The following is a 27,651-nucleotide window of genomic DNA, read 5'->3' as shown; positions in this document are numbered from 1 at the left end:
GGGTGTCACTACAGGTTAAAAACGGTCATTACTTCTCTCCACCACATGGCAAAATGTGTAGAATTGCAGCAAATTTACTTTAAAACTGTTTTCTATCCACTGTAGTGGGGGGGGGGGGGGGGGGTGGCGTGGGGGCCCCAAAAGTCTCCGACCGGCCCCCCCCCCCCCCGGAGCCACTGCAGCCCCTTATGATGAGTTCCCATCTTTGATGTGGGCCCCGACCCCTTCCTTCAAAGTTGCCCATCTCTGAACTACACTGTCCAATCACAGGAGGAGGAAGGAAGGTGAGGGACCAATGAGGTAACAGATCTGAAAACATCCCCACTGTCACTGTCCAATCACAGGAGTAGCGGCTCCACCTCAACATCTGATAGGTCGGGTGGAATCCTCAACTAGGAATGTATTGGGTAACAATGGCATACACCTATCCAATCCGTGTCTAAAGGACCAGAGGTCATTTTCATTATGATGATGATGATGGCGATGAAGATTCTACATATTATTATTATTATTATGTATATATTAATATTACCTTAAACTCCAGCTCCATGGCGGTGACGGTCTCCCCTGTGGGCGGCTGGGTGAGTTTCTGGATGTGTGCATACAGATTGCGTGCGGGGACCTCAGTGAGGCCACAGGTGGCTGCCTCTAGCAGGGCCTCGTGGATAAAGACATATTGGTCCTCAGTCTGCACCATGTAGTTCCTCTGAGCTCTCATACACGTCACATGACCGTAGATATCCACCGACTTCTCATGCTTCATACGCTCCAGCATGGCCTCGATCACGATCAGGCAGCCTGTTCTACCCACGCCCGCACTGAGGGAGGAGGGAGGAGAGAGGTTAATAATACACGCCCGCACTGAGGGAGGAGGGAGGAGAGAGGTTAATATTACACGCCCGCACTGAGGGAGGAGGGAGGAGAGAGGTTAATATTACACGCCCACACTGAGGGAGGAGGGAGGTTAATATTACACGCCCACACTGAGGGAGGAGGGAGGTTAACATTACACGCCCGCACTGAGGGAGGAGGGAGGAGAGAGGTTAACAATACACGCCCGCACTGAGGGAGGAGGGAGAAGAGAGGTTAATAATACACAACGGCACTGAGGGAGGAGGAGAAGAGAGGTTAATGATACACGCCCACACTGAGGGAGGAGGGAGGAGAGAGGTTAACATTACACGCCCGCACTGAGGGAGGAGGGAGGAGAGAGGTTAACATTACACGCCCACACTGAGGGAGGAGGGAGAAGAGAGGTTAATAATACACGCCCGCACTGAGGGAGGAGGGAGGAGAGAGGTTAATATTACACGCCCACACTGAGGGAGGAGGGAGAAGAGAGGTTAACATTACACGCCCACACTGAGGGAGGAAGGAGGAGAGAGGTTAACATTACACGCCTGCACTGAGGGAGGAAGGAGGAGAGAGGTTAACATTACACACCCGCACTGAGGGAGGAGGGAGAAGAGAGGTTAACATTACACGCCCACACTGAGGGAGGAGGGAGGAGGGAGGTTAACATTACACACCCTCACTGAGGGAGGAGGGAGGAGAGAGGTTAACATTACACGCCCACACTGAGGGAGGAGGGAGAAGAGAGGTTAACATTACACGCCCACACTGAGGGAGGAGGGAGGAGAGAGGTTAACATTACACGCCTTCACTGAGGGAGGAAGGAGGAGATAGGTTAACATTACACGCCCACACTGAGGGAGGAGGGAGATTAATATTACACGCCCACACTGAGGGAGGAGGGAGGTTAACATTACACGCCCGCACTGAGGGAGGAGGGAAAAGAGAGGTTAATATTACACGCCCACACTGAGGGAGGAGGGAGGTTAACATTACACGCCCGCACTGAGGGAGGAGGGAGGAGAGAGGTTAACATTACAATGCCCGCACTGAGGGAGGAGAGAGGTTAACATTACACGCCCACACTGAGGGAGAAAGGGGAGAGAGGTTAACATTACACGCCCGCACTGAGGGAGGAGATAGGTTAACATTACACGCCCACACTGAGGGAGGAGGGAGGTTAACATTATTGGGGGTGTCTTGCTAATTGCCTATAATTTCCTGCTGTTGTCTATTCCATTTGCACAACAGCATGTGACATTTATTGTCAATCAGTGTTGCTTCCTTTATTTATTTGAGCAGTGTATATATATATATATATTTTAAGCATTGGGGGGGGGGGCAGGGTATATATACACACACACACACACACACACACACACACACACACACACACACACACACACACACTACTGGTCAAAAGTTTTAGCACACCTCCTCATTCAAGGGTTTTTCTTTATTCTTTCTACATTGTAGAATAATAGTGAAGAAATCAAAACTATGAAATAACACACTTGGAATCATATTTTATATTTCAGATTCTTCAAAGTAGCCACCCTTTCCCTTAACGACAGTTTTGCACCTACTAGGCATTCTCTCAACCAGCTTCATGAGGTAGTCACCTGGAATGCATTTCAATGAACAGGTGTGCCTTGTTAAAAGTTCATTTGTGGAATTTCTTTCCTTCTTATTGCGTTAGATCAGTTGTGTTGTGACAAGGTAAAGGTGGCATACAGAAGATAGCCCTATTTGGTAAAAGACCAAAGTCCATATTATGCCAAGAACAGCTCAAATAAGCAAAGAGAAACGACAGTCCATCATTACTTTAAGACATGAAGGTCAGTCAATAGGGAACATCTCAAGAACTTTTAAAGTTTCTTCAAGTGCAGTCGCAAAAACGGTATAGTTTACCTGCAGTGTACCACCATGGGCCCAGCGTCAGGGGGGTTGCAGGCTTTGACCCGTCGTAGGAAGGCCAGGATAGGGGTGGGGTACTCTGGTACCCCGTGGTCCGGCCAGGCCATGAACTGGAACTGACGAATCTCACGCTTCTCACTGGAACCATTCTGTAGGAGAAAACCAACGAAAGGGAACAAAATTGTTAATGGTGTTCATTATTGTGTGTGTGTGTGTGTGTGTGTGTGTGTGTGTGAATGAAGCATTTTCCAGGTGGCTAGCAGAGGGGTTAGAAATGAAAATGAAACCAACCAACCATCCCGCTGGCCTGAGAGGTGAGTTAGTAGAATGATAAGTTGTGATGGAGGGATGCAATGGAATGAAGAAGAATGAATGAAAGAGAGAATGAAACAGACAGGTGATTCCATACACTAGGGATGGGGAGAGGGAGAGAGAGAGAGCGCGTGAGAGCTAGAGAGGGAGAAACAGAGATCGAGAGAGAGAAACAGAGATCGAGAGAGAGAAACAGGGATCGAGAGAGAGAGACAGACAGACAGAGAGAGACAGAGATTGATTGAAAAAGATAGACAGACAGAGAGATAGAGACAGGGATCGAGTGAGAGAGACAGGCAGACAGAGAGAGAGAGAGAGAGACAGATCGAGTGAGAGAGATTGAGAGCGCGCAAGAGAGATCGAAGGAGAAGCAGAGATCGAGAGAGAGAGACAGACAGACAGAGAGAGACAGAGATTGATTGAAAAAGATAGACAGACAGAGAGATAGAGAGAGACAGGGATCGAGTGAGAGAGACAGGCAGACAGAGATAGAGAGAGACAGAGATCGAGTGAGAGAGAGATCGAGAGCTCGCGAGAGAGATCGAGGGAGAAGCAGAGATCGAGAGAGAGAGACAGGCAGACAGAGAGAGAGACAGAGAGAGCGAGAGAAACAGGGATCGAGAGAGACAGAGAGCGAGAGACAGAGATTGAGTGAGAGAGACAGGATACTTGACAACGAGGACTCTGAGTCAGCTAATATAAATCTCTATAAATCTGGAACAGTAATGGTACAGGGCAACCCCAAACAGTTTCAGCTGGACTTTCACCTAATCAAAGCAGGAGAAGCTCTCCCTTGAGCGCCCCGAGCGGGTCAGACCAGACCTCTTCATTATATAACCCCACAAACGAACAACCTCGAGCGGGTCAGACCAGAACTCTTCATTATATAACCCCACAGACGAGCATCCCCAAGCAGAAAGTCAACCTCCCAGCACAGAGTACTACCCTCTCATTGAAATGAAGGATAAATTCACCCAGCTGGAGGTAAGGCAGGTGGAGCTGGAACAGCAGGTGATTACACTCCAGTCAGCACAGACCCAGACAACAGTCCAGCACAACAACACCCCCTTAACTAGACCTGGAGAGCTGGAGGTGGACAGAGACACATCTGCACTCTGGACAGTGGTGAGACAACTACAACAGGAGAAAGAGCAGGAGCAGGAGAAGAACAGAGCACTAGAGGAGAGGATCAGACTGCTGGAGGAGAGGTTGAGGGGGATGGCGTGTGACAGAGAACAACCCACTAGAGAGGTGGCCACCCCCACAGAGAAGCCAGCAGAACAGCCTACCTCAGCACCCGACAAAAGTCTCGACACCACAGCAGAACAGTCCACACCAGACCCTGACCATAGCATCGACATCACAGCAGAACAGACATTACCATAGCCACTGCCCAAGCCTGAGGCGGGGTTGTTTGGTACGCATACAGTCCACACTCAGGGTTTCCAAACGGCCAAACATTCAATGACATCCAGGGATATGGTGCAACAAAAATGTTTATTCTTCTTATATCTAACAAAGAAATGATTCTCCAATCAACTTAAAGCAGAGATTACTTGATATGGAAAATACATAATATGACCTGTCTGTATGTCTGTCTGTACGGTCAAAAAACTATACCGCTCCCGCATCTAGCAAGGATTCCCTCCCCCCCGAAGGCCCAACTTCCTGCCTTTATCCTAACACAATTACCACAATACAATGAATGGGCAAGAGGGGGGGCCAAAAACTAAGTTACGCTAACAACAAATGAATATATCTCAACCAGGTAAATATAAATTATAAAGGTATGTACCTAATATTTCATCATGTACATTAATATTTAATATATTTACACAAATGTACATGGAGCTCCGTATGTTCAGTCTTTCATACAGATATGTCCAAATCGGCTCTAACAAACCGGCCCCTAATTGTTGACTGCACTGAATGCACAACAATTACTTAATATTCAAACATAGAGCCAACACACAAAACATTCTATACCAGAGCACTATTACAGTTCATAGCTATATACAAATATACAAGGTGCCATGTAGGAAAATAGTCCATAGATCTCAGTCTGAGTTGAAGTGTAAAGGTGTTCAACTTCCAAAAATGTCAAGAGTTTGACGTCCAAAAATGTAAGAGTACGACATCAACGAATCAGAGGTGCACGTGATTCTAAGATGGAGCACTGTGTGTGTGTGTGTGTGTGTGTGTGTGTGTGTCACTCCGTCGCCTCAAGGAGCAGACAGAGTTTATTGATAGGTCTCTAAGATATTGGTCTTAGTCTTAACCACGACGCTGCGGACAAGACATTTGGCCCCTGGCAACGCCTCCACCGCACGCCCCCATTAGCCAAGAGTTCCTTGGGGCGGTGTCGTCGACGATGACCACGAGGTCACCAGGACTGAAGTTTCTCTTAGTTGTGTTCCACTTGTTTCGCTCCTGCATAAGTGGAAGATACTCCCTGATCCATCTCTTCCAGAAGAGGTCAGTGATATATTGTACTTGCTTCCATCTCCTTCGTGAGTATAGGTCGCTTCTCTGGAATACTCCTGGTGGCAGGACTGGCTTAGCTTTCAGATGAAGCAGATGGTTCGGAATCAGGGGTTCTAGATCATTAGGGTCATTTGTTACAGTAGTGATTGGTCTGTCGTTCATAAATCGTCTCAACTTCACACAAGGCTGTCTTGCAAAGCCTCATCATCAAGTACTTGCTCTTTAAGGACTGAATAGAGGATCTTTTTCACCAGTCGGATCAACCTCTCCCATACCCCCCCATGGTGGGCTCCAGTCGGATCAACCTCTCCCATACCCCCCCCATGGTGGGCTCCAGAGGGAGGGTTGAATGACCATGTCACTCCTTCCTTCAGTAATTCATTTTGAATCTTGTTGTGATCCAGCTCTTTCAGAGCTTCTCCTAGCTCTCTGTGTGTTCCAACAAAGTTGGTGCCACTGTCTGTTCTGATACTTGTTACTGGGCCCCTTCGACAGATGAACCTGCGCAGGGCATTGATGCAGGCATCAGTATCCAGATAACTAGCAACTTTTAGTTGGACAGCTCGACTCACAAGGCAAGTAAAGATCACACCATACCGCTTCACATGAACGCGGCCTCGCCTTCCTCTCTATGGGGCCGAAGTAATCTATGCCCACATGGGTGAAAGGCGGCAAATCAGGTGACACCCGATCTTGTGGAAGGTCGGCCATCTTCTGTTCTCCAGCTCTAGCTTGCATCCGCCTGCAGAAGGCACAGCTCTTAAGGATCTTCCTTGCGAAGAAGTTGGCACAGGGTATCCAATATCGCTGGCAAAGTCTAGAAAGCATGTGACCTCTCCCAGAGGGGCCAACCTGCTCATGGATGTGGAGTAAGATCAGTCTGGAGATGTAGGAGTCTTTGGGCAGGATCATAGGATTCTTTAGTTCCGGTAGCATAGCAGCTTTGCTTAATCTTCCTCCCACTCTCAGAATGCCATTGTCAATAATTGGATCAAGCTTACAGATTGAGCCGCTTCTCTTGGCACATTGTTTTCCTTTCACAACTAGTGCAATTTCTTGTTTAAAGTGCTGTCGTTGCTCAAATCGAATGATGACCTTTTCTGTTTCATCTAGGTCATCCACAGACAGACTTTCTTTTCCAAACGTCAGTTTGAACTTGTCAATTTGTTCCTTCAGTGAGTTTGTCAGACTCTGATCTGATCTTGGATCAGTTTGAGAGAGAATTTCCCTTTTCTGGCTTAACTGTAGAAGAAGTCTCTTCAGTTTCAGCATCCAGGCAACTGCTTTCTTCAAGCTGTTCCATGTTGAATAGTACTCAATCAGTTTGCTGGTTGGACTCTTTTCTTCCACACTTGTACTGTTTACGATTACGTCTTTTCTCACCTCTGGATCATCCGGATGGATGGAGTCAAGCTCCTCGGGGACTTTCGGCCATTGAGTTTCTGTTTTCTCCAGAAGAGTTCAGGAACATTTCAACATGTAATCCTCTTGAGGCATCATCGGCTGGGTTGTGTTTGGAGTTCAAATACCTCCACTGTTTTGCTTTCGATAGGTCACGGATCATAGCAACCCTATTAGCCACAAAGGTATGGAATCTCTTGGTATAATTGCGGATGTATTTTACCACAAACTGGCTGTCTGTCTAAAAAGTTGACTCCTCAATCTGGAGCTCCAACCTTAACATCCTGTCCACTCGCACTGCCAATGTTGCTGCGGCAAGTTCCAGTCTGGGGATCGTAATCTGCTTGAGTGGAGTCACCCTTGATTTCCCCAGTATGAATGCGATGTGGACCTTTTCCATACCGTTTGTGAACCTAAGGTAACTTGCCGTGCCATAACCTTGTTCACTTGCATCACCGAAGTGATGCAGCTGTGCCGTCTCGACTTGACCAAAGTTCTCAGGCATCATACACCTGTCTATCTGGAATCTGGAGAGCTGGTTCAGCTCTGAGAGCCATGTCTTCCATGAAATAGAGTGTTCTTCAGGGATGACTTCGTCCCATCCACACTTTAGCTTGCAGAGCACTTGAAGAATTTGCTTTGCCTTTAATTCGAATGGGGCGAGGAAACCTAATGGATCATAAATAGAGCTGACAGTTGAGAGAATACCTCCTTGTAAAGGGGTCTGTTCTTGACAGTGACTCGGAAGGTAAACGCATCACTTTCAATGTTCCATCGGATTCCATCGGATTCCAAGTGCTCTTTCAACAGGCAGCTTTTCCCTGTCCAGGTCCAGTTCTATTATCTGCTTGGCTTTGTGTTCATCAGGGATAGAAGCCAGCACAGCGCGGTTGTTGCTGACCCACTTGGTCAATTTGAACCCACCCTGAGAGCACACATCCCTGAGGTTTTTTTGTGAGAGCTATGGCTTGTTCTTCTGTGGCCACTGACTTGAGGCAGTCATCAACGTAGAAGTTGGACTTGACTGTTTGAATCACCTCTTCATCGTACCTCTCACAGTTGTCTTCTGCAGTCTTTCGCAGTGCAAAGTTTGCACAACTTGGAGAGGATATAGCACCGAAAAGATGAACCGTCATTCTGTACTCCTCCAATCTTTTGTTAGTATCACTGTCCGGCCACCATAGGAATCGCAGGAAGTCTAAGTAATCTTCATCTTCAATCTTCATGAAAATTACATGGATGTCTGCCATCATGGCAATGTGCTCTTGCCGAAATCTTAGCAAGACTCCTATAAACGTGTTTGCCAGGTCAGGGCCTTGAAGGAGTTCACTGTTAAGAGATGTACCTTTATAGGATGATGAACTGTCAAACACCACTCATATCGTTCCTTTGCGCTTATGGTGAACGCCATGGTGTGGTATGTACCATGCCTTGCCTTTCTCTCTGAGGAGCTGTTCTTGTGGTACCTTCTCGGCGTAACCTTTTGTTATCATTATCTTCCATGAAGCCTTTGTCCCTCTTGAACTTCCTGATAATATTTAGAGCCCGCTGCTTTGCCATGTCACGATTGTTTGGCAGGACTACATCTTTGTTGCGAAAGGGCAACGGTAAGTAGTAGTGATGGTCTTTGAGGGTTATGGAGCTTGATACGATCTCCATAAATCTACGATCCTCAGCTGACATCTCACTTTTCTCTTCATACTCTCTCTCAAGGAAGCCATGGTTGTACTGATTTACAAGAAGAACCCCCAGGTCGGCCATTGAGATACGATTGTCCATCACCGTAGGAGGCCCAGATTCTTCTGCCATGGTACAATTGTTAAGAGGACCGTTCATCACCCATCCAAAGAGGGTTTTGACTGCATTGCCCGTTGCCTTAACTATTTATGATTTGCCAGGGTTCCATTGCCTTTGGTTTTTGCCGTCGGCATCAATTTCCTTCAACTGAACCTTTTTCAGGTATGGCCACCTTTTGAGATCTTTCTGGGTGGGAATATTCTCCCTTGTCACTGGGATCTTATTTTGGGTGTAGACCTTTGGTAATGCAAGAAATGTGTCGCCTTCCACATTTGCCAATCTCTAATCCAGATATCTCAAAGCAGGTAGGACTCTCCTGCCCCATTATTGTGCGTAGCAGAATTTCAGTCTCACTGCCTTCAGCTTGCAACTGCCTCATGAGTCTCTCCGTACAAAATGTTGCTGAGCTACCAGAATCGAGAAATGCATAGGTTAACGCAGACTTGCTTCCATTTGCCATCTTTACTTGAACTGGCACAATCGCAAGTGCACAATCTGTACCGGCCCCGGTATCTTCACCAGCTTCCAGTGAAACAAGAGCACTGCTGACAGTCTCCTCTCGATTTACTGCTACACCCCTCGTATCTGCCTTCAGAGATCTAAATCTCTCTCTTTCTTCAATGTGCAGGATAGTGGGATGCTTTCTTTGACAGCTCTGACAGATCATGCTTCTTTTACATTATTTGCTTAAGTGTCCTCTCATCAAACATCCAAAACAAAGGCCTTTTGATCTCAGAAACTCAACCTTGGCTTCGTGTGGCTGTGCCTTCACCTGTTGGCAGTCGACCAAGAAATGCTCACCAGCGCAAAATACACATGAGATACTGGGAGCATCAGAAGGGTAGGTGCCTGTTTTTTTTACTTTGAATGTTTGTTCTTTTAGAGGTTTTTCAGGGTCACAATCTGCCACTACAGCTACTGCAGTGGCAAAGCTGCTTCCCCTACTCTTGGACTTGAACTGCTGTTTAAAGTCAGCTTCTGTTTTGGTTTTAAAAAACGTTTTGTTGGTCAGGGTGTCTTGAATATCTCCGTACAACGGATCCTGCAGTATTTTGGCCTGTTTTTCCATGAACGTCACAAGGTCACTGAACTGGGCTCTCAGGTGGCTTCTCTCTAACATATCACATGCCGTGGACCTCCATTTTTCCCTTAGTTTGTAGGGAAGTTTTGACATGATCAACTTTATGTTGGAGGGAAGATTAAGCTCTTCCATGTTCTGTAGGTCTTGCATAGCGTTACAGCAACCTCTAAGATAGAGTGCATAGCCACCCAGTCCCTTTCCATCAACCAGTTTGATGTTTATCCAGTTCCAAGCTTTTTCCATGTAAGCAGTGGTGACTTTGATTACATTGCCAAAGTGTTCCTTTAACAACCTCTTAGCCTCTGCATAGCCTCTTCTGGCTTCCATATGCAGTTTCCAGTGCCATTTTTTCCCTCCTAACATTCAGTTGAGCTTTCTGTTGTTCCAGTTGAGCTTTCTGTTGTTCCAGTTGAGCTTTCTGCTGTTCCAGTTGAGTTTTCTGTTGTTCCAGTTGAGCTTTCTGTTGTTTCAGTTGAGCTTTCTCCAGTTCCAATGCATGCTTGTCCTGTAATGATGCTTGGCGAGCTAGTAGAGCTGCTCGTTCTGCCTCAGCTTTTAGGCGTGCAGAGGACACTGAGGAAGCAGTCTTGTTTTACTTGATGTGTTTGACACATTGGAAATGCTGTCGTGTGGTTCAATGAGCGTTTGTGGCTCAACTTCAGCTTTTTTTCCATATTTCCACCTCTTTCAGGAAATGTTCATAAGTTCTCATTCTTGGTTGATAATAGTTAATGCTCTCATGTTCCTGTTCCTCCTCTGTGACCAGCTCTAGCACAGATTCATGAGCATTCTGAAAGTCATGTTCCTGTTCCTCCTCTGTGACCAGCTCTAGCACAGAATCATGAGCATTCTTAAAGTCATTGAGAACAGCATGAAATGCTTCAAGACTCTCATCCACAGTTTCAATGTTTCCTCCATCAACAAGAAGGACTTTTATTTCATTCATTTTGCGTGTCCACACTCCAGGTTTGCTTCTCCGGGCTGCATAGAGTGAATTTAGATGCTCCTCTGCCCTCTCCAGTGGAGTCTTATTTGGGATTTCATCTCTAACAAACCCCAAGCCCAGCGGCTCTTACCCCCTCTGAGCACCCCCCTCCCCCTGTCAGCCACCCTGATAGCCCTTCTGACAACCCCCCCCACACCCACTGAGGACAAACACAAGACACATTGTTCTCTTTATGGACTCAAATGGGAAATATATACAAGAAAAAACCGTTTTTCCCAAACACAGTGTGTCTAAACTCTGGTGTCCAAACACCCAGCGCACCCTAGACCTTCTGTCTGAGGACCAACTAGGTTCACCCAGCGCGCCCTAGACCTTCTGTCTGAGGACCAACTAGGTTCACCCAGCCACATAATAATACACACAGGCACAAACGACCTGAGAGCACAGCAGGAAAGGGTGGCCACAGCACTGAAGGGAGTGATTGAAAATGCTTCTTCTACTTTCCCCAACGCACAAGTGGTTATCTCCACCCTGCAACCACGAAAAGACTTCCACCCTGCCACAATACAATACAAAGTCTTTCGCGTGACTGTGCCTCAAAACCAAATGTTTTCCTGGCCCACCACTCCACCCTGGATTTGAACAGCCTCTATGACCAGGTCCACCTCTACAAGGCAGCAGTGCCCACCTTTTCCCGGACTCTAAAGGACATTGCTCTCAAACGTATTCTTAACATTTCAGATCAACAGATCAATAGACCCCCCACCCAGACCAGCGAGACACTCTCCCAGACCTGCGGGACCAGCCCCTGGACCAACACATAGAGGACCCACGCCAAGAGGACTTACATCCAGACCACAGCACCCCCAGCCACATCCACACCCCAACAAATCAACACCCCCCCACGTCAACCATGCCCACACCCCATTTAGGGCCCCTCAGATCAGACCTATGCCCCTCCTGCCCACCCCATGCACCCCACCCCCGCAAAGAGGGCCTCAACATGGAACTCACACATACGCCCAGGTAGTGAGCGGGCAAACAGGCCCAACCCCCACTCTTACACTAGGCCAAGCCAATTGCATGTACCAGATGCTCAGCAGGCTCTGCTCACACTTACTGGCCTGAGGCCAAACCACACGACTAACAACATTGGACAGTTTATGGAACACAAAGCCTTCACTATACCATCCTGGAATATCCAAGGCCTGAGGTCATCTGCCTTTGGCCTAAAGAGCAGGAACCCGGACTTCACCAAAGAAATCGGTAATACAGACATTGTCATCCTGCAAGAAACCTGGTACAGAGGAGACGAACCCACTGGTTGCCCTCTAGGTTACAGAGAGCTGGTAGTCCCATCGACTAGACTACCAGGTGTGAAACAGGGAAGGGACTCAGGGGGTATGCTAATTTGGTATTGAGCAGACCTAACTCACTTTATTAAATTAACCAAAACAGGAACATTTTACATTTGGCTAGAAATTCAAAAGGAAAATATCTTAACAGAGAAAAATGTCCTCCTGTGTGCTACCTACGTGTAAATCCCCCCACTAGAATCCCCATACTTTAATGAAGACAGCTTTTCCATCCTGGAGGGGGAAATCAATAATTTCCAGGCCCAGGGACATGTACTAGTCTGTGGCGACCTAAATGCCAGAACCGGACAAGAAGCTGACACCCTCAGCACACAGGGGGACAAACACCTGCCTGCAGGTGACAGCATTCCCTCCCACATATGCCCCCCTAGGCACAACTATGACAACATAACCAACAAAAACGGGTCACAACTCCTGCAGCTCTGTCACACGCTGGGTATGTACATAGTCAATGGTAGGCTTTGAGGGGACTCCTATGGTAGGTACACCTATAGCTCATCTCTTGGCAGTAGTACTGTAGACTACTTTATCACTGACCTCAACCCAGAGTCTCTCAGAGCGTTCACAGTCAGCCCACTGACACCCCCATCAGACCATAGCAAAATCACAGTCTACTTGAACAGAGCAATACTCAATCATGAGGCATCAAAGCAAAAGGAACTGAGTAACATTAAGAAATGCTATAGATGGAAGAAATTCAGTTTGGAAACCTACCAAAAAACAATTAGGCAACAACAAATTCAATCCCTTTTAGACAATTTCCTGGGTAAAACATTGGAATGTTTAGTGAAGGTGTAAACTTGGCAGTAGAAAATCTTAACAGTATATTTGACCTCTCACCTTCCCTATCAAATCTAAAAATCTCAAATAGAAAATCGAAGAAAATGAACAACAATGACAAATGTTTTGATGAAGAATGCAAAAACCTAAGAAAGAAATTGAGAAACCTGTCTAACCAAAAACATAGAGACCCAGAAAACCTGAGTCTACGCCTTCACTATGGTGAATCCCTAAAACAATACAGAAATACACTACGGAAAAAGAAGGAACAGCACGTCAGAAATCAGCAACAACAAAACGAACAACACGAAGAATTATCTATCCAAAATAGAGATGTATGGGTAAACCACTTCTCCAATCTTTTTTGGCTCTATAACAAAGAATAAAGAGCAAAAACATATACATGATCAAATACAGATCTTAGAATCAACTATTAAAGACTACCAGAACCCACTGGATTCTCCAATTACCTTGAATGAGTTACAGGACAAAATAAAAACCCTCCAACCCTAAAAGGCCTGTGATGTTGATGGTATCCTCAATGAAATGATGAAATATACAGACAACAAATTCCAATTGGCTATATTAAAACTCTTCAACATCATCCTTAGCTCTGGCATCTTCCCCAATATTTGGAACCAAGGACTGATCACCCCAATCCACAAAAGTGGAGCCAAATTTGACCGTAATAACTACCGTGGGATATGCGTCAACAGCAACCTTGGGAAAATCCTCTGCATTATCATTAACAGCAGACTCGTACATTTCCTCAATGAAAACAATGTACTGAGCAAATGTCAAATTGGCTTTTTACCAAATTACTGTACAACAGACCATGTATTCACCCTGCACACCCTAATCGACAAACAAACAAACCAAAACAAAGGCAAAGTCTTCTCATGCTTTGTTGATTTAAAAAAAAAAACTACATTTGGCATGTGGGTCTGCTATACAAACTGATGGAAAGTGGTGTTGGGGGTAAAACATACGACATTATAAAATCCATGTACACAAACAACAAGTGTGCGGTTAAAATTGGCAAAAAACACACACATTTCTTCCCACAGGGCTATGGGGTGAGACAGGGATGCAGCTTAAGCCCCACCCTCTCCCACATATATATCAACAAATTGACGTGGGCACTAGAAAAGTCTGCAGCACCCGGCCTCACCCTACTAGAATCTGAAGTCAAATGTCTACTGTTTGCTGATGATCTGGTGCTTCTGTCACCAACCAATAGGGCCTAGAGCAGCACCTAGATATTCTGCACATATTCTGTCAGATCTGGGCCCTGACAGTAAATCTCAGTAAGACCAACACAATGGTATTCCAAAAAAGGTCCAGTCGCCAGGACCACAAATACAAATTCCATCTAGACACCATTGCCATAGAGCACACAACAAACTATACATACCTAAACATCAACGCCACAGGTAACTTCCACAAAGCTGTGAATGATCTGAGAGACAAGGCAAGAAGGGCCTTCTATGCCATCAAAAGGAACATAAAATGTAACATACCAATTAGGATCTGGCAAAAAATACTTGAATCAGTCACAGAGCCCATTGCCCTTTATGGCTGTGAGGTCTGGGATCCGTTCACCAACCAAGACTTCACAAAATGGGACAAACACCAAATTGAGACTCTGTATGCAGAATTCTGCAAAAATATCCTCCATGTACAACATAGAACACCAAATAATGCATGCAGAGCAGAATTAGGCCGATACCCACTAATTATCAAAATCCAGAAAAGAGCCATTAAATTCTACAACCACCTAAAAGGAAGCGATTCCCAAACCTTCCATAACAAAGCCATCACCTACAGAGAGATTAACCTGGAGAAGAGTTCCCTCAGCAAGCTGATCCTGGGGCTCTGTTCACAAACACAAACCCACCCCACAGAGCCCCAGGACAGCAGCACAATTAGACCCAACCAAATCATGAGAAAACAAAAATATAATTACTTGACACATTGGAAAGAATTAACAAAAACACAGAGCAATCTAGAATGCTTTTTGGCCCTAACCAGAGAGTACACAGTGGCAGAATACCTGACCACTGTGACTAACCCAAACTGAAGGAAAGCTTTGACTATGTACAGACTCAGGGAGCATAGCCTTGCCATTGAGAAAGGCCACCGTAGGCAGACATGGCTCTCAAGAGAAGACAGGCTATGTGCTCACTGCCCACAAAATGAGGTGGAAACTGAGCTGCACTTCCTAACCTCCTGTCCAACGTATGACCATATTAGAGACACATATTTCCCTCAGATTACACAGATCCACAAATAATTCGAAAACAAACCCAATTCTGATAAACTCCCATATCTACTGGGTGAAATACCACAGTGTGCCATCACAACAGCAATATTTGTGACCTGTTGCCACAAGAAAAGGGAAACCAGTGAAGAACAAACACCATTGTAAATACAACCCATATTTATGCTTATTTATTTTACCCTTAACCATTTGTACATCGTTGCAACACTGTATATATACATAATATGACATTTGTAATGTCTTTATTGTTTTGAAACTTCTGCATGTGTAATGTAATGTTTACTGTTCATTTTTATTGTTTATTTCACTTTTGTATATTATCTACCTCACTTGCTTTGGCAATGTTAACACGTTTCCCATGCCAATAAAGCCCCTTGAATTGAATTGAATTGAAAGAGAGAGACAGATCGAGTGAGACAGGCAGACAGAGAGAGAGATTGACAGACAGAGAGAGAGAGAGACAGAGAGAGAATGAGAGAGACAGAGAGAGAATGCGAGAGACAGAGACAGAATGAGAGTCCCTTACCTTGTAGAGAGCGAAGGTGCGTACGCTGTAGGTAGCCAGCTCCACAGTATCCAACATGCTGACCTGTATCATACCATAGGTCTCTGTCCCTCTGACAGGCCAGTACTGGTCACACTTCACCTGGTAGAGGAGGAAGAACACAATCAGTCGGGTCCAGAGTTTGACCTCATGCTTCTCTAAATATCATACACTGGAGTTCGGGAGTCTTTCCTAGTCAGGTCATGTTGACCAGGGAAAACTCCTGGCCCATTGCACAACAATGTGGTACGCTGGAGAGACAGGGTATAAAGACATACGCAGTAACAGATAATATTGCCCAATATCTCTCCAAAACCTCATGGAGCCTCAGCAGCTCCACTATCCCTCAATGGAACCGGCGGAACATTCTATCCAGACAGATTGTTTTATTATCAACAAGCTAATAGCTGGTTGGATCATCAGCATCCGTCGTTTACGTTCGCTTCGGAGACCATTTTGTGGAAAGTGTCTGCTACCCACTACCCAGAATGCTGTTCTGGGTTATGACATAAACGTAAAGTGTTCCAAAATGGCACCCTATTCCCTATATATAGTGCACTACAACGACATAGGGTACAAGGTGCTGTCTGGGACGCATCCAACGTTATGTGTCTAATTCATCCGGTGCCTAGAGGGAGACAGCAGGAGTGACCACCTGGACACATCAGTCTGTGGGACAAACCTTCCCCTCTACCAAGCCTGACGTTAGAGAGGTAAGGGCTAAATGCTAGGGGCCACAACTATATAACATGACAGATACACACAGACCAGAACCTGACACAACATCTATCCACACCTGTGTTATTTTCCTTTTCAATACCAGAGTGCCAGATACGCAGAGTTTGACGTTGGCTCCATTAGGCAGAGTTTGACGTTGGTTCCATTAGGCAGAGTTTGACGTTGGCTCCATTAGGCAGAGTTTGACGTTGGCTCCATTAGGCAGAGTTTGACGTTGGCTCCATTAGGCAGAGTTTGACGTTGGCTCCATTAGGCAGAGTTTGACGTTGGCTCCATTAGGCAGAGTTTGACGTTGGCTCCATTAGGCAGAGTTTGACGTTGGCTCCATTAGGCAGAGTTTGACGTTGGCTCCATTAGGCAGAGTTTGACGTTGGCTCCATTAGGCAGAGTTTGACATTGGCTCCATTAGGCAGAGTTTGACGTTGGCTCCATTAGGCAGAGTTTGACATTGGCTCCATCAGGCAGAGTTTGACGTTGGCTCCATTACGCAGAGTTTGACATTGGCTCCATTAGGCAGAGTTTGACGTTGGCTCCATTAGGCAGAGTTTGACGTTGGCTCCATTACGCAGAGTTTGACGTTGGCTCCATTAGGCAGAGTTTGACATTGGCTCCATTAGGCAGAGTTTGACGTTGGCTCCATTAGGCAGAGTTTGACGTTGGCTCCATTAGGCAGAGTTTGACGTTGGCTCCATTAGGCAGAGTTTGACGTTGGCTCCATTACCCAGAGTTTGACGTTGGCTCCATTAGGCAGAGTTTGACGTTGGCTCCATTAGGCAGAGTTTGACGTTGGCTCCATTAGGCAGAGTTTGACGTTGGCTCCATTAGGCAGAGTTTGACGTTGGCTCCATTAGGCAGAGTTTGACGTTGGCTCCATTAGGCAGAGTTTGACGTTGGCTCCATCAGGCAGAGTTTGACGTTGGCTCTATTACGCAGAGTTTGACAGTAGAATCAGATTAAAAAACAGATAAAAATACACCTTATGGAACAGCAGGGACTGTGAAGAGACACACACACACTCTACAGACACATTCACATGGATTTTGTATTGTAGATATGTGATAGTAGAGTAGTCTGAGGGAACACACCAAATTTGTTGTGAAAAGTGTCATGTTATATTTTGAATTGTATATAACTGATGTTGGACCCCAGGAAGAGTAGCTGCTGCCTTGACAGGAACTAATGGGGATCCATAATAAACCCCAGGAAGAGTAGCTTCTGCCTTGACAGGAACTAATGGGGATCCATAATAAACCCCAGGAAGAGTAGCTTCTGCCTTGACAGGAACTAATGGGGATCCATAATAAACCCCAGGAAGAGTAGCTGCTGCCTTGGCAGGAACTAATGGGGATCCATAATAAAACTCAGGAAGAGTAGCTGCTGCATTGGCAGGAACTAATGGGGATCCATAATAAACCACAGGAAGAGTAGCTTCTGCCTTGGCAGGAACTAATGGGGATCCATAATAAACCCCAGGAAAAGTAGCTGTTGCCTTGGCAGGAACTAATGGGTATCCATAATAAACCCCAGGAAGAGTAGCTGCTGCCTTGGCAGGAACTAATGGAGATCCATAATAAACCCCAGGAAGAGTAGCTGTTGCCTTGGCAGGAACTAATGGGGATCCATAATAAACCCCAGGAAGAGTAGCTGCTGCCTTGGCAGGAACTAATGGAGATCCATAATAAACCCCAGGAAGAGTAGCTGTTGCCTTGGCAGGAACTAATGGGGATCCATAATCAATATAAATACCAATAAACCAATAAGACCTGTTCTTACGCAATGCGGAGTACCTGGACACAGCCCTAAGCCGTGGTATATTGGCCATATACCACAAACCACCGAGGTGCCTTATTGCTATTATAAACTCTTAACCAATGTAATTAGAGCAGTAAAAACAAGTGTTTTGTTATAATTGTAAATAAAGTCATAGTTGACATAGCACATTCACAATTTATACTGTATATCCTATTGTGTGGGGCGGCAGGTAGCTCGGTGAGTAGGAGCGCTGTGCCAGTAACCGAATCCCCGAGCTGACAAGGTAAAAAATGTGTCGTTCTGCCCCTGAACAAGGCAGTTAACCCACTGTTCCCCTGAACAAGGCAGTTAACCCACTGTTCCCCTGAACAAGGCAGTTAACCCACTGTTCCCCTGAACAAGGCAGTTAACCCACTGTTCCCCTGAACAAGGCAGTTAACCCACTGTTCCCCTGAACAAGGCAGTTAACCCACTGTTCCTCTGAACAAGGCAGTTAACCCACTGTTCCCCTGAACAAGGCAGTTAACCCACTGTTCCCCTGAACAAGGCAGTTAACCCACTATTCCCCTGGGCGTCGATGACGTGTATGTTAATTATGGCAGCTCCCCTGCACCTCTCTGATTCAGAGGGTGTTGGGTTTAAATTCAGAAGACACTACTTCCTCATTACCTGTTCATTTGTCCTCATATTGATATAGATAAATGTACTGCAGTGTTGAGGCAGCTAGCACGTAAGCATTTCACTGCACCATTTATACCACCATTTATACCACCATTTATACCTGCTGTACGTGACGAACAACATTTGATTTGAAGCTCGATCAAGAAAGAAAGAAACAATTTAGCAATAAGACATGAGAACGCTGAGGTTGTTGTGTGATAAACATACATATATAATACACACACACACACACACATATATATATATATACAGTTGAAGTCGGAAGTTTACATACACTTACGTTGGAGTCATTAAAATGAGCTTTTCAACCACTCCACAGATTTCTTGTTAACCAACTATAGTTTTGGCAAGTCGGTTAGGACATCTACTTTGTGTATGACGCAAGTCATTTTTCCAACAATTGTTTACAGACAGATTATTTCACTTATAATTCACTGTATCACAATTCCAGTGGGTCAGAAGTTTACATACAAGTTGACTGTGCCTTTAAACAGCTTGGAAAATTCCAGAAAAGGATGCCATGGCTTTAGAATCTTCTGATAGGCTAATTGACATCATTTGAGTCATGGAAAAATCAAAATAAATCAGCCAAAACCTCAGAAAACAAATTGCAGACCTCCACAAGTCTGGTTCATCCTTGGGAGCAATTTCCAAAGCCTGAAGGCAAAGCCTGAAGGTACCACGTTCTTCTGTACAAACAATAAACACCATGGGAACGTATAAACACCATGGGACCACGCAGCCGTCAAGCCGCTCAGGAAGGAGACGCGTTCTGTCTCCTAGAGATGAACGTACTTTGGTGTGAAAAGTGCAAATCAATCCCAGAACAACAGCAAAGGACCTTGTGAAGATGCTGGTGGAAACAGGTACAAAAGTATCTATATCCACAGTAAAAACGAGTCCTATATCAACATAACCTGAAAGGCCGCTCAGCAAGGAAGAAGCCACTGCTCCAAAACCACCATAAAAAAGCCAGACTACGGTTTGCAGCTGAACATGGGGACAAAGATCGTATTTTTTGGAGAAATGTTCTCTGGTCTGATGAAACAAAAATAGAACTGTTTGGCCATAATGACCATCGTTATGTTTGGAGGAAAAAGAGGGAGGCTTGCAAGCCGAAGAACACCATCCCAAACGTGAAGCACGGGGGTGGCAGCATCATGTTGTGGGGGTGCTTTGCTGCAGGAGGGACTGGTGCACTTCACAAAATAGATGGCATCATGAGGTAGGAAAATTATGTGGATATATTGAAGCAACATCTCAAGACATCAGTCAGGAAGTTAAAGCTTGGTCGCAAATGGGTCTTCCAAATGGACAATGACCTCAAGCATACTTCCAAAGTTGTGGCAAAATGGCTTAAGGACAACAAAGTCAAGCTATTGAGTGGCCATCACAAAGCCCTGACCTCAATCACATAGAACATTTGTGGGCAGAACTGAAAAAGCGTGTGCGAGCAAGGAGGCCAAGAAACCTGACTCAGTTACACCAGCTCTGTCAGGAGGAATGGGACAAAATTCACCCAACTTATTGTGGGAAGCTTGTGGAAGGCTACCCAAAACGTTTGACCCAGGTTAAACAATTTAAATGCAAAGTTACCAAATAATTATTGAGTGTATGTAAACTTCTGACCCACTGGGAATGTGATGAAAGAAATAAAAGCTGAAATGAATCATTCTCTCTACAATTATTCTGACATTTCACATTCATAAAATAAAGTGGTGATCCTAACTTAAATGTCAGAAATTGTGAAAACTGAGTTTAAATGTATTTGGCTAAGGTGTATGCAAACTTCTGACTTCAACTGTATTTATATATAAATAATGACATGCTTTCATTAAAAAATATATTTTAATGAGTAAATTTGTTTTGTTTTATCCCTTCACCAGACAGTATAGTCTGGACAATAGCCAGTCGTTATTTCTGAGATTCTGAAGTTGCTATCCAAACGGACTGGTAATCCATTCTACTGGCATGGTTGCTATCCAAACGGACTGGTAATCCATTCTACTGGCATGGTTGCTATCCAAACAGCCTGGTCATCCATTCTACTGGCATGGTTGCTATCCAAACGAACTGATAATCCATTCTACTGGCATGGGTGCTATCCAAACGGACTGGTAATCCATTCTACTGGCATGGTTGCTATCCAAACGGACTGGTAACCCATTCTACTGGCATGGTTGCTATCCAAACGGCCTGGTAATCCATTCTACTGGCATGGGTGCTATCCAAACGGACTGGTAATCCATTCTACTGGCATGGGTGCTATCCAAACGGACTGGTAATCCATTCTACTGGCATGGTTGCTATCCAAACGGACTGGTCATCCATTCTACTGGCATGGTTGCTATCCAAACGGACTGGTCATCCAATTCTACTGGCATGGTTGCTATCCAAACGGACTGATAATCCGTTCTACTGGCATGGTTGCTATCCAAACGGCCTGGTAATCCATTCTACTGGCATGGGTGCTATCCAAACGGCCTGGTAATCCATTCTACTGGCATGGGTGCTATCCAAACGGACTGGTAATCCATTCTACTGGCATGGGTGCTATCCAAACGGACTGGTAATCCATTCTACTGGCATGGTTGCTATCCAAACGGACTGGTCATCCATTCTACTGGCATGGTTGCTATCCAAACGGACTGGTAATCCATTCTACTGGCATGGTTGCTATCCAAACGGACTGGTCATCCATTCTACTGGCATGGTTGCTCTCCAAACTGACTGGTAATCCATTCTACTGGCATGGTTGCTATCCAAACGGACTGGTAATCCATTCTACTGGCATGGTTGCAGGGGAGATTACGTTTATGAATTGCCTAGCTGCGTCGTGGGACGGTGGATACGCATTGATAATTAAAACTGTTAACAGATTACCCAGGGATTGTCGTGAATAATTCCCCGGCTATCAATTCAGGATCCAAACAACACATTTTTATAAATACTTGATAAACCCCAAGTCTGCTTTATACACCATGAAATAACAGATTTAGAGGACCAGAAACAACCTCGTCACGTACACGGACAGTCTGAAACAGCACACATTATCAATGTGCCATTCAGATCCAATCTTCTTCAGAGCATAGCGAGAACAGACAGACAGTGGTCGCGCCCCAAATGGTAACCTGCTTTAGGTAGTGCACTACAATAGGATTCCATTCGGGATGGGCAAAGGCAGAGAGCATGTTGTTGTCTCCAAACAGAAGGTCAAAGTCAATGGAAAGCCTGTTGAAAATGCCGACTTGTTAAAAAGCTACTAGGATACACTCGGTCATCGATTTGGGATACATGAAGAGGGAGGGAAAGGGAAGGAGGAAGAGAGAGAGGAAGGGAGGAGGAAGGAGGTAACAACAGTACTGCTATCTTAACCAGACAGAAACTGTGTAGACAACAGGAGAGCTGACATTTGGATGCAGTACCAGATAGAAGAGGCCAATCTTTTCTACGAAAATACTCTCTCCTGTAAACAGACATTTCCCTGTCTCTCAGTTCAGACAGAGATCATTGTGTCTCTCAGTTCAGACAGAGATCATTGTGTCTCTCAGTTCAGACAGAGATCATTGTGTCTCTCAGTTCAGACAGAGATCATTGTGTCTCTCAGTCCAGACAGAGATCATTGTGTCTCTCAGTTCAGACAGAGATCATTGTGTCTCTCAGTCCAGACAGAGATCATTGTGTCTCTCAGTTCAGACAGAGATCATTGTGTCTCTCAGTCCAGACAGAGATCATTGTGTCTCTCAGTTCAGACAGAGATCATTGTGTCTCTCAGTCCAGACAGATCATTGTGTCTCTCAGTCCAGACAGAGATCATTGTGTCTCTCAGTTCAGACAGAGATCATTGTGTCTCTCAGTCCAGAGGATGTAAACAACAAGCCAGACACCTCTATCCTCCTTCTCTGTTCCCACACTGCCACAAACAGACCCCCTCAGAGACACAAGTCACCACACCCCCCTAATGTTTGAGTGACTGAAGCATCCTCTGTCAGACTCTGAGTCACATGGATGCTGTTCTATCTGTCTGTTTTACATGTTCTCTGTCCTCTATTATCTCGGTCTGTTTTACATGTCCTCTATTATCTCTGTCTATTTTACATGTCTTCTGTTCTCTATTATCTCGGTCTGTTTTACATGTCCTCTATTATCTCTGTCTCTCCTATCTTCTATCTGACCTTCACCTCTACAGCCTCATTATCTATCTGTCTGTTTTACATGTCTTCTGTTCTCTATTATCTCTGTCTGTTTTACATGTCCTCTATTATCTCTGTCTCTCCTATCTTCTATCTGACCTTCACCTCTACAGCCTCATTATCTATCTGTCTGTTTTACATGTCCTCTATTATCTCTGTCTGTTTTACATGTCTTCTATTATCTCAGTCTGGAAGCATCTCTCTACTGCACAGGCACAGAGCCTGTTCTTTCTACGGCATCACAGCTGATGCAGGCCAGCAGGGTGGATGTCAGGACTGTGTCTGAGACAGGGTAGGGTATCTCTGTCACAGCTGATGCAGGCCAGCAGGGTGGATGTCAGGACTGTGTCTGAGACAGGGTCGGGTATCTCTGTCACAGCTGATGCAGGGTGGATGTCAGGACTGTGTCTGAGACAGGGTCGGGTATCTCTGTCACAGCTGATGCAGGGTGGATGTCAGGACTGTGTCTGAGACAGGGTAGGGTATCTCTGTCACAGCTGATGCAGGGTGGATGTCAGGACTGTGTCTGAGACAGGGTAGGGTATCTCTGTCACAGCTGATGCAGGCCAGCAGGGTGGATGTCAGGACTGTGTATGAGACAGGGTAGGGTATCTCTGTCACAGCTGATGCAGGCCAGCAGGGTGGATGTCAGGACTGTGTCTGAGACAGGGTCGGGTATCTCTGTCACAGCTGATGCAGGGTGGATGTCAGGACTGTGTCTGAGACAGGGTCGGGTATCTCTGTCACAGCTGATGCAGGGTGGATGTCAGGACTGTGTCTGAGACAGGGTAGGGTATCTCTGTCACAGCTGATGCAGGCCAGCAGGGTGGATGTCAGGACTGTGTCTGAGACAGGGTCGGGTATCTCTGTCACAGCTGATGCAGGGTGGATGTCAGGACTGTGTCTGAGACAGGGTAGGGTATCTCTGTCACAGCTGATGCAGGCCAGCAGGGTGGTTGTCAGGACTGTGTCTGAGACAGGGTAGGGTATCTCTGTCACAGCTGATGCAGGCCAGCAGGGTGGATGTCAGGACTGTGTCTGAGACAGGGTCGGGTATCTCTGTCACAGCTGATGCAGGGTGGATGTCAGGACTGTGTCTGAGACAGGGTAGGGTATCTCTGTCACAGCTGATGCAGGCCAGCAGGGTGGATGTCAGGACTGTGTCTGAGACAGGGTCGGGTATCTCTGTCACAGCTGATGCAGGGTGGATGTCAGGACTGTGTCTGAGACAGGGTAGGGTATCTCTGTCACAGCTGATGCAGGCCAGCAGGGTGGATGTCAGGACTGTGTCTGAGACAGGGTAGGGTATCTCTGTCACAGCTGATGCAGGCCAGCAGGGTGGATGTCAGGACTGTGTCTGAGACAGGGTAGGGTATCTCTGTCACAGGTGACTCATGGTAACAATAAATAACATCAGATGGCCTTAGAACTCTGATCCTAGAAGAGCAGAAGGGACGTTGTTGACTACAGGACTTGTCATGTGGGGGGGGGGGGGGACTGTTAGGACTGACTGCGGTCCAAAGGCCTGAGGAGTGACTCATAGATCATGTCTTCAAAATAAGACAACCAATGGACAACAACAATAACAAGACAGCCATATTGCTATATTGTTACAGGAGTACAGCAGGAGGGACATCTCCTGGAAGTGATGGTCGTACCCGTGAGACCTGCGGTATGTACTACAGTACACGTGGCCAGAGGCATTGTACTCACGCGTGACTTCTCCTCCAGTCGTGTCATCATGACGATAGTGTGAGCCCTCTGCTCCCACACCATCCTCCAGAAGTCACTGAGGGTCTCGGGAAGAGGGCCCTGCGTAGCGATGTAGGCATTCTGTTTCCTGTAGCCGTCTATGTAGTTGGCGTTGATGTAGTCACTACCAGGAACAGCTGAGAGAGAGAGAGGGCATGGAGAGAGAGGAGAGGGCATGGATGGAGGGCATGGAGGGAGGGGAGAGGGCATGGAGGGAGGAGGGAGGGGAGAGGGCATGGAGGGAAGGTAGAGGGCATGGAGGGAGGGGAGAGGGCATGGAGGGAAGGGAGAGGGCATGGAGGGAAGGGAGAGGGCATGGAGGGAGGGGAGGGCATGGGGAGAGGGCATGGAGGGAGGGGAGAGGGCATGGAGGGAAGGGAGAAGGCATGGAGGGAAGGGAGAGGGCATGGAGGGAAGGGAGAGGGCATGGAGGGAAGGAAGAGGGCATGGAGGGAAGGGAGAGAGCATGGAGGGAGGGGAGAGGGTATGGAGGGAAGGGAGAGGGCATGGAGGGAAGGGAGAGGGCATGGAGGGAGGGGAGAGGGTATGGAGGGAAGGGAGAGGGCATGGAGGGAGGGGAGAGGGCATGGAGGGAAGGGAGAGGGCATGGAGGGAAGGGAGAGGGCATGGAGGGAAGGGAGAGGGTATGGAGGGAGGGGAGAGGGCATGGAGGGAAGGGAGAGGGCATGGAGGGAAGGGAGAGGGCATGGTGGGAGGGGATAGGGTATGGAGGGAAGGGAGAGGGCATGGAGGGAAGGGAGAGGGCATGGAGGGAGGGGAGAGGGTATGGAGGGAAGGGAGAGGGCATGGAGGGAAGGGAGAGGGCATGGAGGGAAGGGGGGAGGGCATGGGGAGAGGGCATTGAGGGAGGGGAGAGGGCATGGGGAGAGGGCATGGGGAGAGGGCATTGAGGGAGTGGAGAGGGTATGGAGGGAGGGGAGAGAGCATGGAGGGAGGGGAGAGGGTATGGGAAGAGGGCATGGGGAGAGGGCATTGAGGGAGGGGAGAGGGCATGGGGAGAGGGCATTGAGGGAGGGGAGAGGGTATGGAGGGAGGGGAGAGAGCATGGAGGGAGGGGAGAGGGTATGAAGGGAGGGGAGAGGGCATTGAGGGAGGGGAGAGGGTATGGAGGGAGGGGAGAGAGCATGGAGGGAGGGGAGAGGGCATGGGGAGAGGGCATTGAGGGAGGGGAGAGGGTATGGAGGGAGGGGAGAGAGCATGGAGGGAGGGGAGAGGGTATGGAGGGAGGGGAGAGGGCATTGAGGGAGGGGAGAGGGTATGGAGGGAGGGGAGAGAGCATGGAGGGAGGGGAGAGGGTATAGAGGGAGGGGAGAAGGCATGGGGAGAGGGCATGGGGAGAGGGCATTGAGTGAGGGGAGAGGGCATGGAGGGAGGGGAGATCTCATTGAGTGAGGGGAGAGGGCATGGGGAGAGGGCATTGAGGGAGGGGAGAGGGCATGGAGGGAGGGGAGAGAGCATTGAGTGAGGGGAGAGGGCATGGGGAGAGGGCATTGAGGGAGGGGAGAGGGCATGGAGGGAGGGGAGAGAGCATGGAGGGAGGGGAGAGGGTATGGAGGGAGGGGAGAGGGTATGGAGGGAGGGGAGAGGGTATGGAGGGAGGGGAGAGGGTATGAGATACAGAATAATTGAGATACCGTATTTCCAGAGAAGTTGAGGTGACTGAGTGGCTGTTGGAGCTTCAAACATTCATGATATACAGTGTGTACCTTTTACTACAGGGGTGAATGAAGGATGCCATGTTATACTGTTGTCAGAGTCTGACAGTGAGTGAATGGTGTCTGAAAAGTCTATTGAGAGGTTATAAACTAGGCTGAGGAGCTACTCACCATCAACAGACGTCAGGACGACTCTGGAGTGATCATATGAGATGACATTAGCATAGCGGTTCTTTGGTTTGTTCACCTCCATGTTGGAATTCTCCCAGGTGAACTGCTGGGCAGGATCTATGGACTGATGGAGAGAGGAGAGAGGAGAGAGAGGAGAGAGAGAAAGAGAGAGGAGAGAGGAGAGAGAGAGAGAGAGAGAGAGAGGAGAGAGAGATAGAGAGGAGAGAGAGAGGAGAGAGAGAAAGGAGAGAGAGAGAGAGGGAGAGGAGAGAAAGGAGAGGGAGAGGAGAGAGAGGAGAGAGAGAGGAGAGAGAGAGAGAGAGAGAGAGGAGAGAGAGAGGAGAGAGAGAGAGGAGAGAGGAGAGAGAGAGGAGAGAGAGAGAGAGGAGAGAGAGAGAGAGAGAGAGAGAGAGAGGAGAGAGAGAACAGAGAGGAAGGGAATGAGGGAGGGAGGAAGAGAGAGCGTAAAGAAAGAAAGATTGAGATGACAGGGAGAGAGATGGAGATGGACAGAGAGAGAGAGAGAGAGATGGACAGAGAGAGAGAGATGGACAGAGAGAGAGAGATGGACAGAGAGAGAGAGAAAGAGATGGACAGAGAGAGAGAGAGAGAGATGGACAGAGAGAGAGAGAGAGATGGACAGAGAGAGAGAGAGAGATGGACAGAGAGAGAAAGAGAGAGATGGACAGAGAGAGAGAGAGAGAGAGAGATGGACAGAGAGAGAGAGAGAGATGGACAGAGAGAGAGAGATGGACAGAGAGAGAGAGATGGACAGAGAGAGAGAGAGAGAGATGGACAGAGAGAGAGAGAGAGAGATGGACAGAGAGAGAGAGAGAGATGGACAGAGAGAGAGAGATGGACAGAGAGAGAGAGATGGACAGAGAGAGATAGAGAGATGGACAGAGAGAGAGAGATGG

The 27,651-nt window shown here is 47.1% G+C and overlaps 1 protein-coding gene across 1 annotated transcript in view; it reads right to left on the bottom strand.

Annotated features, from left to right (window-relative positions):
• The window catches only part of LOC110492646 (receptor-type tyrosine-protein phosphatase F), a 349,905-nt gene that overhangs the window by 21,087 nt on the left and 301,167 nt on the right, over positions 1-27,651 (bottom strand). Inside the window, 5 exon segments of the mRNA XM_090182892.1 lie at positions 533-818; positions 2,764-2,918; positions 15,754-15,873; positions 24,849-25,024; positions 26,735-26,858. Coding sequence (XP_090039018.1) covers positions 533-818; positions 2,764-2,918; positions 15,754-15,873; positions 24,849-25,024; positions 26,735-26,858 — 861 coding nt within the window.

This window comes from Oncorhynchus mykiss, chromosome 8 (genome assembly GCF_057628025.1).
Source record: "Oncorhynchus mykiss isolate SJ-2025 chromosome 8, ASM5762802v1, whole genome shotgun sequence".
NCBI classification, from domain to species: Eukaryota; Metazoa; Chordata; class Actinopteri; order Salmoniformes; family Salmonidae; genus Oncorhynchus; species Oncorhynchus mykiss.
Note: the sequence above shows the minus strand (reverse complement) of the source record. Positions and strands in the feature narration are given on the sequence as shown.